The sequence below is a fragment of the Cervus canadensis genome, chromosome 5, assembly GCF_019320065.1.
Source record: "Cervus canadensis isolate Bull #8, Minnesota chromosome 5, ASM1932006v1, whole genome shotgun sequence".
In the NCBI taxonomy this organism is placed as follows: domain Eukaryota; kingdom Metazoa; phylum Chordata; class Mammalia; order Artiodactyla; family Cervidae; genus Cervus; species Cervus canadensis.
In genome coordinates, this window is record NC_057390.1 from 83348898 (window position 1) to 83362156 (window position 13259).

The 13259-nt window shown below is 48.9% G+C and overlaps 1 protein-coding gene across 1 annotated transcript in view; it reads right to left on the reverse strand.

Annotated features, from left to right (window-relative positions):
• Positions 1–269: 269 nt before the first annotated feature.
• The window catches only part of LOC122442503 (isoamyl acetate-hydrolyzing esterase 1 homolog), a 15047-nt gene continuing 2057 nt past the window's right edge, over positions 270–13259 (reverse strand). Inside the window, exons 2-7 of the mRNA XM_043470360.1 lie at positions 10470–10535; positions 9558–9644; positions 8402–8454; positions 3546–3694; positions 1258–1419; positions 270–658 (exon numbers count right to left, since the gene is read on the reverse strand). Coding sequence (XP_043326295.1) covers positions 414–658; positions 1258–1419; positions 3546–3694; positions 8402–8454; positions 9558–9644; positions 10470–10535 — 762 coding nt within the window. The 3' untranslated portion in view covers positions 270–413. The remainder of the gene's footprint in view (positions 659–1257; positions 1420–3545; positions 3695–8401; positions 8455–9557; positions 9645–10469; positions 10536–13259) is intronic.

Here is a 13259-nt window from a genome sequence, read left to right on the forward strand (position 1 = left end):
AAACTCTAACCTTGGGCTTCCCTGGTGGCTCAGGGGTACAGAATCTGCCTGCCAGTGCAGGAGACATAGGTTCAGTCCCTGATCTGGGAAGGTCTCACGTGCTACAGAGCAACGAAGCCCCATGCAGGCGCTACACCGCTCCTGGGCCTTAGTTTTCTCTGCTCTGATGAAGTCCGAGCAGGTAACTGCCAAGGAAGACCTTCCCAGCTCTAGACCCCTGGAAAGTTCTTTCGGACGTGATGCACTGAGAGCCGCTGGCCCCTTTTCTCTAGCAGCAGTACTTTCTCACGCCATCTGACCATTTACTGCTCATTCGTCTCACTGTATGCCAACTCCTGTCAGAGGGGTTCCCAGAGCATGATGCCAGCTGCTGAATGCAGGGAGAGAACATGGCCAAGCCAGGGCCGCTGCGACTACAGGCTCTCCCGGAGCCTCTCCAGGTCCTCCCCCGCATCCAATCCAACCCAGCGGGGGAGAGGACCACCCATCCGACCCTCTGCACCAGGTCCCCGCCAGGACTGTGCACTCCACTCTACCTGACCGTCCTTCTGCATTAGGGTCCACAGGTCAAGTGCCTCAGCCCCGCAGTCCTGGGCTACTTGTAAACAGGCCCTGGCATATTCACCAACAACCGAGTTCAGGCGATTTAATTTGCAGCCTATTGAGAAAAGAAAATCCAGGTGCAACCAACAGACCCAGGAGCTGGCCCCTCTGTGCAAGTCCTATGACCTGGAGGGCTTCTCAGCGCAGGGTAATGGGTATGCCTGCTGACGGACCCGAGCTGGCCCACCATGGGGCTCAGGGGACACAGGACGGGCCTCGCAGGTCACGCGTGTCCCGCTCCCCAGCACGGAACCAAGGCCAATGGAGCCATGAAGGGCGTTTAGGGGACACCAGACAGACAGGCGGGGAGACCTGAGCTGCCTGGCTAGAGCCCTGGTTGGAGGTGGATGGAGTCAGTCTGGGGGCCAGCGCGGGGTGTGTGGGGAAGACTGCGGGGCCCACATGCCTGAACTGGCATATGGAATGAGAGGCCACTGCTGGACGGGGGAAGAGCCACCCGTCAACTTTGAACCAGAGGAAGTGAGAGCCGGATGAGACCACAGTGCTCACTCAGTTTCTCTGCAAAGGGCTGGCCCCTACATGCTTTCTGTCAACAGGAAACATGATGGGAGCTCTTCTGTGACCTCTGTTGACTGAAAGCAGGAGTTACAGACCCCAGAGGACGCAGCCCTGTGTCCGGGAGCCCACTCTCACCTTGCTGGAGGCACTCCTGCGCCCATGCGGCCTCACAGAGCGGGGGTGGTGTGATGAGGATGAGCCTGCCCTCGGGAACGTCCACGGACTGCAGGTACCGCACCATGCTCCTCAGGTTCGCCGCGAACTCCTCCAGGGGCACGTGCTGCTTGGGGTTCTCGTCTGTTCGGGAGGGAGACAGACACTTCAGCCCCAAAGCAGGGTTGTTTTAAGGGGTGACAGGTCAGGCTGATGCATGTTCACAGGTGGGCCCCGATCGTGATGTCACCAGGGAACTGTGTGGCACCGAGGGCGGGGAAGGGGGAAGAGTTCCAGCGCGGGGTTCTTCATAAAACGGACTTCAGCAGCCCTGGCTTGGAGCCTTGTAAGTGCGCTTGCCTCTCCTGCTTTCTGTTCTGTGGTCATGAACCCAATAGGCTGGATTTGTAAATGAGACCCGAGCTGTGGAGGGAACCTGCCCAGGTTCTAGCCTGGCTTTGCCACTGGTTGGCCTTGTGCCCTTGGACAAATGACCCACCTTCCTGCCCTCCATTTCCTGCTGGTAAAATGGGGTGACAACAGGGTGGAGCTCATGGGGTTGCTGTGAGGTTACATCAGCAAGGGTCAAGACTCACAGCATGGGGCCTGCCGGGAGGGAGCTCAGTGACAGCGAAGCCACAGCTGTCACCACTGCGAGGGTTCCTCCCAGACAGGCTCACAGGCTCGCTGCAGGCTTTCTGCAAACCCCACAGAGTGTAATTCAGGGGGAAAGTGAAAGCACTCATGATCCTACCCCCTAGAAAACCAGTGTGGGCACTTGGTCATATTTCTTTTCAGTCCTTTCCAAGCCGATATGTATACTTCAAAAAAAAAAAAAAAAAGATCACACTAAAGATAAATGACCATACTGTGTTTTTGTTTTTCATACTGTTTTTTTTTAAACATACATTATAAGCATGTGTGTCCACAAGGAGTCCTCAGGAACCTGGTGCTGGCTTGTAGGGTGACCACAGTGAATGCTTCTACTTCCTCACTGTGCAGCCCGCCAACGTTTTGTTGTAAATAACAGAGCAGAGACGTCTCTGCACATGGACCTGGCTGGCCAGGTTTCTAGATGAGGGGGGTCTGGATGGGAGCTTTCCAGAAAGATTTCAAGTCCTCCCTGTCCCCACCCCTCCTCCGGTCCTGCAAGAGCACCTGTTTTCCATGCTTGGCAGCTGTAGTAATGCTGCTTAAACCCAATGATGTGAGTCAAAACGCCAGTATTCCTTGATTCAGTTTTCATTTTGTGCGTGACAGAAGGCATTACATTTTCAAACATGTACTGCCTATTACATTTCTCCTGCTGTGATCCATCTGTTCCTGCCTCTGCCCATTTTTAAATATTGGAGTGAATATTTTTCTGATTGATTTCTACATTAAAAACATTAACCTTTTGTCGTCATGCTTTTGCAAATATTTTCCTTAATTTTCCTTTCCTCATTTTCTTTTTTTTGACATAGGCTATTTTATTTCATAAATCTATATTTTTTTCCTTGGCAATTTCCTCCACTGTTTTCATACTTGTTTTTCCTTGGCCTGAATTGAAAGAAATTCCTTCTTTGGGAAATTTCTGTCTCACGGAGAGCACTTCCAGTCTCTGCCAACACCTGTAGTTTATAACCTCACAGGCGCAAGCAGCCTTCATCACGGTTGGCAGCTGCCCCCTCCCTGCTCTCAGCCTCACCTGAGGGCCCCACCTGCGCTGTGGAGAGGGGCGGGGCACCAGAGAAGCCTCTGGAAGCTGCTGCTCCTCTCAGGTATTCTGATCAGAGGGCCCTCCTTTCACAAGCAGGGAAGGAAAAGGGGCCTGCGCTGGCCAGCTGTGCCTCCAGTCATGGCAACAGTTCTTCCAAAAATATGGAGACACGCCTCCTGTTCGGACCTGCTTCCCGCGCTGCTGCCCAGAGCGGCCCTTCCTCCGTCAGTGTGAGTCGCACCTCGACATGTTACAGCGGGCTCTCTCCTGCCAACTGCATCAGCTAAAGAGGGACCTCAGGAACTGAGCGCAGGCCAGATGGAGTCCAAAAGCATTAAACTCCAGAAACTGCAGTTCTGCCAAGGACTCAGGCCTCTGTGAAGTCGGGGGTAAAACTGACTGACATTAAAGACAGAAGAAATTACTGGAAGTAAACTCGGGGAACCCACTGTAAGTTTGGCAAAACTACCTCCTGTGAGATAATGAAAACAGTTGAAAAAAGTGCAGAAACTTAAGTTGGCTGTAACAGAAAACAGTGACAAACGGACTACGGAAACACAAGTGGCTGTACCTTTGAGCGCACTGTCATTGGCACCAAAGAAAATTGTGACAGCCACTGGGCTGTCCAGCCCGCTCCCCTTCCTGACGAGTCTGGGGAGGATAATTTTGGCCCATCTGGTGTTGTAACCTGAAAATCCACGATTCAGGACGTCACATTTCCTGAAATGAAAAAAAATGGTGAATTGTGGGCAGAGAACTGTTTCCAGCCCCCTGCAGCCACGCTTTGGTGAGGGAAGGGGTGTGTCTGTGAGGAGGTGGGCAGTGCCCGGTGGCTGACGCTGCCCGGGCTTCACCGTGTGGGACTGGGGCAGGGCCTGACTGAGGCACGTCAGACTCCTTCCTGGTTCCGAGACAGAGGGAAGTCTGCCCAGGCCTCCCTGACAGAGGTTGTGAAGTACAGACAAAGGGGCTGTACGTACTTGCTGATGCCATGTCTGGTTGGTGGGGCGCTTTTAAAAGGAGCAGAAGGCAGAGACTGTCCGTGTGTCCCCTGCTGTCTACAGCAGCCACCAGTGGGGGCATTTGTTCAGGTCATCAACGACACTGCCACCATCACTATCACCCCATGGTTTTGATTCAGTAGATTAGTTGTGTTTCAGTTTAAACCAGTTGATTCACAATACTATATGGAACGCTGAAAAAACCAACCATGGAAATGGAGCTAACACTGAGTAGCTATGACCTTTGGTAGGTTTGTAGATGTTTCAAGTGAAGTGAAGTCGCTTAGTCGTGTCCGATTCTTTGCGACCCCATGGACTTGTAGCACACCAGGCTCCCCCGTCCATGGGATTCTCCAGGCAAGAATACTGGAGTGGGTTGCCATTTCTTTCTCCAGGCGATCTTCCCGACCCAGGGATCGAACCCAGGTCTCCTGCATTTCAGGCAGACGCTTTAACCTCTGAGCCACCAGGGAAGCTCTAGATGTTTCCAGTTACTCATTAAAACAATTTTTTTCCCCAATGCATCTCAGAGTTCAGTTTGTGGTTTAGCAAACTGATGTGGTCAGTTTTGTTGTCTGGTTCAAATTCTTACATGTAAGCAACTAAGCAGAGAAGCTGGGGCACCAAAGGCCCAAGAGAGGAGGAGGGCCTCTGCCCTGACAGCTCAGCATCTGCGAGTCTTGGGAGCGATGACAACAGAAATTCAGGGACATTTATTTCTGAGTCTTGTGTCTTGGTGTGTAATGATTGCAAAAAACTGACTAGCCATTCTAAAGCCTCCACTGAGAATATTTGACAGGGGAGCACTCTAGAATTTTGGTAAGTCTGTAGTCTGTATCACATCCATCCAGTGGTGAAGTCCCTGCTGCACTTAAAAAACAAGAGGCAGAGCCGCCCCCGCCCGCGTGGTGTGGCAGTGACGCAGCGGCCAGTGGCTAGACCTCGCCGCCCCAACCAGCAAGGGTGCCTTGGCCACTCAGTTTCCCTTGGCTTGTCTCCCCACCACTGAGAGATGAACACTAATACCTCATTTGCTAGGTTACTTGACGACTAAAACATAGTGGCCAGATCTATCTATATAAGGATCTCAATAAATGCCAGCCATTATAGATTAAAAAAAAAAAAGTCATAATAAGGCTGGGAACCAGGAAAAAACTGCTAGTGAGGCCCAGGGTTGAAACTGTTACACTTCCTGTCTAAAAGGGGAATATCCAAGGTCTGGATTGACTAACACAATAGTGCCCATGTTATTCAAATAGCTAAAGAAACTGGAAAATTAAGCAAGGTTTTCACACAAATTCTTGGCTAACAACAGGAATTTAAGTTCAGAGGCTAAAAGAATTATTCAAAATATTAACATATCAATAAATTTCAAAAGCATTTAAGTAGATTTAAGAATTGTTAAAATGCTTTTGTACTGAATATACAAAGATCTTACTTAAAACTAAAACTTCAGATGTCCCTATGGGACTCCATTTCTTATTTTAAGTGTATTGCTCTCCATGCAGGCAGGGGGCGCAGTGTAAAGAACCAGCCTGCCACAGGAGACTCAGATTGGATCCCTGGGTGGGGAAGATCCTCTGGAGAAAGGAATAGCAACCCACTCCAGTATTCCTGCCTGGAGAAGCCCATGGACAGAGGAGCCTGGTGGGCTACAGTCCATGGGGCCGTAGAGTCCGGTGCAAGAGTGCACACGCACGCTCATCCAGGCAGTACACAAGGGCAGTTACAGCAAGGTGATTCTTAGTAATGTGCAGAGTTGGAAGTTAGGTAAGTTAATTCAGTGTTTTAACTGAATCAAATCAGTTCCGGGCTTAGGTCTGCAAAAAACATTCACACCAAGTGTTCAAATGGCTAAAGACAGAACGTGTCCTTCCAAGGGGCAGTTGTCGGTGGGACGGAAAGGAGCATTATAGAAAGGGAGGGCGGGCCGGGACTGTGGACATCGGCGTGAAGCAGACGGCGCCTCTGACGCTGGGCACGCTGCTCCCCGCGTGGCCTCCTGGCTGCTCCAGGGACCTGCCTGTTGGGAGAAGGTGGGCTCAGGACGCCCACATGAGGAACCCCTGCTGCCAAGCTTCTAGTCTCTGTTCCACATGGTATTTTCGTTCACAACAGGCTTTCGTGGCCTTGGTTGAGGTCAGAGAGCCCAGGGGAGGCAGGCTCTGTGGGCAGAGCCAGGATCAGGGAGATCTCAGCCCACACAGGCCTCCCTGTGGGTCAGCCACAGCCGCTCAGTTTTGTTCTGTCACAAGATGCTTTTAAAATGTGACATATCCATACATGGTCTACAACTTCATCTTTAAGAAATACACATAATTTTCTTTATTTATTGGCTGCGTGGCTTGTGGGATCTTTGCTCCCTGACCAGGGATTGAATCTGCGTCCTGGGCAGCAGGGAATTCCCTACAATTACTCTCAGTTTTGAAAATTAACTAGCTTCTAATTAAATGGTCTTTAACAATCACAAGTTTCCCTCATGGCTCAGTTGGTAAAGAAAAGTGAAAGTGAAGTCCCTCAGTCATGTCCAGTGCGACCCTATGGACTGTAGCCTACCAGACTCCTCTATCCACGGGATTTTTCAGGCAAGAGTACTGGAGTGGGCTGCCACTTCCTTCTCCAGGGAATCTTCCTGACCCAGGGATCAAACCCCGGTTTCCAGCATTGTAGACAGACGCTTTATCGTCTTAGCCACGAGGGAAGTCCGCCTGTAATGCAGGAGACCCTGGTTCGATTCCTGGGTCGGGAAGATCCCTGGTCAAAGTATAGGGTACCCACTCCAGTATTCTTGGGCTTCCCTTGTGGCTCAGCTGGTAAAGAATCCGCCTGGAATGCAGGAGACCTGGGTTTAATCCCTGGGTTGGGAAGATCCCCTGGAGAAGGGAAAGGCTACCCACTCCAGTATTCTGGCCTGGAGAATTCTAGGACTATACAGTCCACGGGGTCGCAAAGAGTCGGACACGACTGAGAGACTTTCACTCACTCACTTAGCCATCACATCAGTAAACAAACAGTTCCGACCAGATTCTAGTACTAAAACGATTCAGAAAACATTTATTGGTCAGACATTTCTAGAGTTTCAGATGACTGGAATGACTATTCTTTTCAGTATCTTCTATTTGATCAGAAAAGGCTAACTGATCAATTTAACAAGTACTGAATTACTAAAAACAAAAGCTAGCATTTGCTGAGCACTTACAAGCCAGGTTCTTGACTGAGCAGCACCCAGTAGCTTACTCACCCTCCAACAGGAAAGCAGGGTCCCCACTGTCCCCAGAGGGGAGGAGCCTGGGCTCAAGGCCACGCCACCTGACACTTGCTATTGGGTGACCTCACCTACCTCTCTCCACCCTAGATTTCTCAGCACCAAATGGATGGCAGAATTCCCCAGCTGTACTACGCGGTAGTTGTAAAGATTCAATGAGATAATAAACATTAAGTATTTTAACCTCTCTGGCACCTGGTAAGCACTCAATAAAGTTAGCTATTAGAACCTCCTACCCTTCTTACATGAGAGAAAACAGGAATGAAACGACACTTTTGGGCTTTTAGATTAAGTCAATTTAAACAGAGAAAGCATTTGTAAGTAGAGAAAGCTGGAAGGTCACTTTTTTCATTTCTGGTTTAGGGGATGAAGAAGAAATGAAGACATTTTAAAACACAGTTCAAATTCAGAAATTACATTAAATATATTTTCTTGGTGTGTTAGTTATACTGCTGAAGAAAATTATCAAGTAGTAAAAGCTGGCAGACACCCAGCTTGTTTCTTCTGAAGGGGAAAAAGCAAACTGATGATCAGCTTACCGAAACCCAACCACAAATCCTGGTGTCTCCTGTTTCTAATGTGGAAATGTTTCTAAATATTTCTTAACCTTTGAACTGGGACATGTTTTCCTTTTAATAATCCATTAGCATATGCTTAAATGAATTCTGGCAAATGGAATGTCAAAATCATCACTATTTCTTTTTCTCTCCCCACCCCCACTATTTCTGCTATATATATATATATTTTTTTTTTTTTTCTGTTATGTTTTATAAAGTGAATTTGGGAGGAAAAAAGTCTCTACCCAAAAAGGAATCCAACTGTAGTTTCAGGACATATTTTGTATTATTTCATTTGACTTCCTTGCTAATTATTTAGGTCGTATCTACCATAAGTGAAAAAGAACTTGTTTAGATAGTGAATAGCCATGTGTTTTAGATCCAAACCCCTGATACATTTTTTCACAACTTTGAGGGTTCGGTTTCATGCAGTGGCCAAGTTTTAACTGAACCTGAGTGCTATCCCCCCTCCCCCACCCCTTTACATACACCAACTGGGAAAGGCCGAAAAGAGGGAGAGAGGAGGGACTTACTGTTTGGCACTATCATTCCCTCTCTTCTCCATCAATAAGCACTCAAGCACCAATCTAGAAACTATTCTCACCTGACCAGCATGTCAGCCAGTGACGCTCCCCATCCACCCTGCTGGAAAGAAAACTGAAGAAAGAAAAGCCGGTTACTACTTATCCATGTCATCAGGACAATCTGTTCAGCAGCCCCTGTCCTGTTCTCTCTGCGCGTTCTCTGACTTCTTGGTCTGCACCATTCACTTTGCTCCGAGGTCATTTCAGGGATTACCATAGCTGCAAACTGCAGCAGTACTCTGCAAGTGAGGGGTCTTGCCTGGCAACAGGATTTGAGCCAGGCAGCTGCATTTTATTATTTATTTTTTGGCCACACCATAAGGCACGTAGGATCTTAGTTTCCTGACCAGGGAGTGAACTCACACCCTCACTGTGGTGGAAGTACAGAGCCCTAACCTCTGGACCACCAGGGAAGTCCCCAGCTGCATCTTATTGAGACCTATACTCGAGTCACTGTTATTTAGAAAAGATACTTGAGAGGTACAAGAAATAAAATCAACTGTCTAGTTAGGAAATGAAACCCACACTACACTATCTCACCATAGTTGAATTAATAAGGAAATTAGAGAACTCAGAGTATTTTTGATATACATTCCCTTGTGGAATTTGGAAAGTCCTTAGAAGCCTAAAAATAAAACTGGTTTAAGAAGTCATATCTGAATGTGAGAAAAATAAGAAACAAAAGCCGCAAGAGGGTCATTTTTAAAATGAACTCCTTCCCTGAATTAAGAACATTTATTTTTCCTCTGATGAGAGCTGAAATAATATTGGGTAAAAACATGATCTGGCTCTTTGCTGCAGTGTATGCCTCTGGACACGGGAGCAACAAAATAAAAAGACACGGTAAGGGGCTAAAAATGGCTGCATCCACGCCAAGGTGGGGCCAGTTATGGACAAGATACAAAGAGAACAAAAACCCAACTGCCACTTCTGAAGAGCTGGGAACAAAAGCGGGGTGTTACGAGCAAAAGCATGGTATTGCCCAGTGCCCCCTGCACTCAACACACTTGGGGGGGGGGGCAAGCCACCTGAGCCACCCCGCCTCGGGACCCGAAACACACCTACCCTCACCCCATCTAAGGAACCAGTTTGCCCCACCTTCGGGAGCAAGCAAGGGAACATGTTACTTGTTTTCACTCCCTCCATGTGGCCCCAGGAGCTTCAACCAAGCCTTGCCTGAATTCCTTGACTGGTCTCTTGCCAACTGATTAGGGAAAGGCCAAGAACCCTGTAACACCTGGAGGCATCTCTTCCTGGATCAACCTGTTCCATCAGAGGAAGCACAGAGGTGAACTGGTTCCAGCGTTTCTGCATGGAGCTGACAGGAAGTACAAAACTGCAGAAAGTGCTTTAGCCCCACCCTGGGACCTGTGCAGGCTACCGGCCCAGGGAAGCTCTGGGCTACAGGGCACTGCTCCTGCTGTGAGCGAGTTTAAAAGTCCCTTTTCAGAATTTGCTGTATGGCTCAGGAAACTCAAACAGGGGCTCTGTATAAACCTAGAGGGGTGGGATGCGGAGGGAGATGGGAGTCAGGTTTAAAAGGGAGGTGACATGTATACCTATGGCTGATTCATGTTGAGGTTTGACAGAAAACAGCAAAATTCTGTAAAGCAACGATCCTTCAATAAAAAATATATTAATTTTAAAAAAAGTGAGCCCAGGGGCGGCCCGGACGAGCCCCTAAACGCGCCCGCACACGGTCTCATTTGTCAAACGGGCTCCCTAAGACTCAACGAGACCGGGGTCTAGTACTGCGAGGCCGTGCCGCCCCCCGAGGCCGTCACTCCCAGGCCGAGAAATGAGCCGTGACACCGTATGTATGTGACATACATACATGACATACCATACGTGACACCGTATGACACCGGCGCGGTGTCACGAAGGGGCCCACGCTGCCGGCCTCGGAGGCGCCCGGCCTGGGGGCGGCGGGCTGCGGGGGCAGGCGGCCCCGCAACCCCGGGACAGTCGGGGGGAATGGGGAGCAAGATAGGCCAAGAAGCCAGGCCGCGTTCTCGGCGGGGCCGCAGGCCAGGGGGGGGGGCAGGGGGAGGCCGGGCGTCCGCGATGGGCGGGGCGAGCGGCGGTCACCTGAGTGATGGGGTCTCCGAAAGGCAGAACCCGAGGCAGAGGAGAGGCTCCGCTCGCAAGCCTGGCCTAACGCCATGATTGCCGCGCCGGGAGGCGGGGCCCGCCGGATATCCGGTGCGGAGGAGCAGCGGGGGGCGGGGCGAGCAGCGGGGGGCGGGGCGAGCAGCCGGGGATGGGGCGGGCGGGAGGACGAGGCGCCTGCGCAGTCCGAAGCCTTCGCCAGCAGGTATTTGCTGGTTGGCTCTTCTTCCTGGATGGTCCCTTAGGGGCTCCAGGAGCGGGGTTCCTTTGCAGACCAAGTGAAAGTCTTTCAGTTGTGTCCGACTCTTTGCGACCTCAAGGACTATACAGTCCATGGGATTCTCCAGGCTAGAATATTGGAGTGGGTTCCCTTTCTCTTCTCCAGGGGATCTTCCTAAACCAGGGATCGAACCCAGGTCTCCCGCATTGCAGGCGGATGCTTCTTTGGAGGTCACTTTTAAGACATGCGCTAGCTGTCGCTTCTTGGAGAGCACATTTTTGTCAGTTTACAAAACTCAGCCTCCTGAAATTCATTAGCTTTTTATTCCATTATCCGAGCCGTTAGATGCGGGGCGCGTGGCGACCCTGTCGTCCGGAAGCCCACTGACTCCCTGAGACAGATGAGGCGACGCTGCATCCGCCCGCCCTCTGGCTAGTATCCAGTGTAGGCTCTGCGAGTGGAAGACAACCCCGAAAGAGCGATGTGGCGCTGCAATCAGATCCAACATCTACCCCGCGAAGGTGGGTTCAGGTGTTTGAGCAAATGGCAAGTCGTTTGAAGAACTAACGAGCGGTATAGCAAGGACTTCCAAGGGATTCATTCATCACAGCTATCCCTTGTTAATTGAATGAGGCATCCAACCTTTTGACCTCAGGTTAAAAAAAAAAAAAAAAAGTTAAGACATTTGTTAAAGATAGTATAGCAGACTACCCAGGAAGGACTCTGGTGGGATTTTGCAGTAGGGGACAGAGGTAGGCTTCATCAGTTCAGTCACTCAGTCGTGTCTGACTCTTTGCAACCCCGTGGACTGCAGCACACAAGGCCTCCCTGTCCATCACCAACTTCCGGAGCTTCCTAAAACTGATGTTCATCGAGTAAGTGATGCCATCCAACCATTTCATCCTGTCAGCCCCTTCTCCTCCTGCCTTCAATCTTTCCCAGCATCAGGATCTTTTCTAGTGAGTCAGTTCTTTCCATCAGGTGGCCAAAGTATTGGAGTTTCAGTTTCAGCATCAGTCCTTCCAATGAATATTCAGGAATGATTTCCTTTAGCATAGACTGGTTGGATTTCCTTGCAGTCCAAGGGACTCTCTCAAGAGACTTCTCCAACACCATAGTTCAAAAGCATCAATTCTTCGGCATTCAGCTTTCTTTATAGTCCAACTCTCACATCCATACATGACCACTGGAAAAACCATAGCCTTGAACAGACGGACCTTTTTTGGCAAAGTAATGTCTCTGCTTTTTAATATGCTGTCTATGTTGGTCATAACTTTTCTTCCAAGGACAAGCGTCTTTTAATTTCATGGCTGCAGTCACTATCTGCAGTGATTTTGGAGCCCCCCCAAAAGAAAGTCTCTGTTTCCACTGTTTTCCCATCCATTTGCCATGAAGTGACGGGACCAGATGCCATGATCTTAGTTTTCTGAATGTTGAGCTTTAAGCCAACTTTTTCACTCTCCTCTTTCACTTTCATCAGGAGGTTCTTTAGTTCTTGGCTTTTGGCCATAAGAGTGGTGTCATCTGCATATCTGAGGTTATTGATATTTCTCCTGGCAATCTTTTTTTTTTTTCTCCTCCTGGCAATCTTGATACCAGCTTGTGCTTCATCCCACCCAGCATTTTGCATGATATATATATCATTTTGTCACCTATATACTTTTTCCTATTTGGAACCAGTCTGTTGTTCTATGTCCAGTTCTAACTGTTGCTTCTTAACCTGCATACAGGTTTCTCAGGAGGCAGGTCAGGTGGTCTGGTATTCCCATCTCTTTCAGAATTTTCCAGTTTGTTGTGATCTACACAGTCAAAGGCTTTGGCATAATCAATAAAGCAGAAGTAGATGTTTTTCTGGAACTCTCTTGCTTTTTCGATGATCCAGCAGATATTGGCAATTTGATCTCTGGTTCCTCTGCCTTTTCTAAATCCAACTTGAACATCTGGAAGTTCATGGTTCACGTACTATTGAAACCTGGCTTGGAGAATTTTGATCATTACTTTGCTGGCGTTTAAGATGAGCGCAATTGTGCGGTAGTTTGAGCATTCTTTGGCATTGCCTTTCTTTGGGATTGGAATAAAAACTGACCTTTTTCAGTCCTGTGGCCACTGCTGAGTTTTCCAAATTTGCTGGCATATTGAGTGCAGCAGTTTAACAGCATCATTTTTTAGGATCTGAAATAGATCAACTGAAATTCCATCACCTCCACTAGCTTTGTTCGTAGTGATGCTTCCTAAGGCCCACTTGACTTCACATTCCAGAATGTCTGGCTTTAGATGAGTGATCACACCATCGTGATTATCTGGGTCATGAAGATCTTTTTTGTATCGTTCTGTGTATTCTTGCCACCTCTTCTTAATATCATCTGCTTCTCTTAGGTCCCTACCATGTCTGCCCTTTCTTGCAGAGATCTCTAGTCATTCCCATTCTATTGTTTTCCTCAATTTCTTTGCACTGATCACTAAGGGAGGCTTTTTTTTTTTTTTCTCTCCTTGCTATTCTTAGGAACTCTGCATTCAAATGGGTATATCTTTCCTTTTCTCCTTTGCCT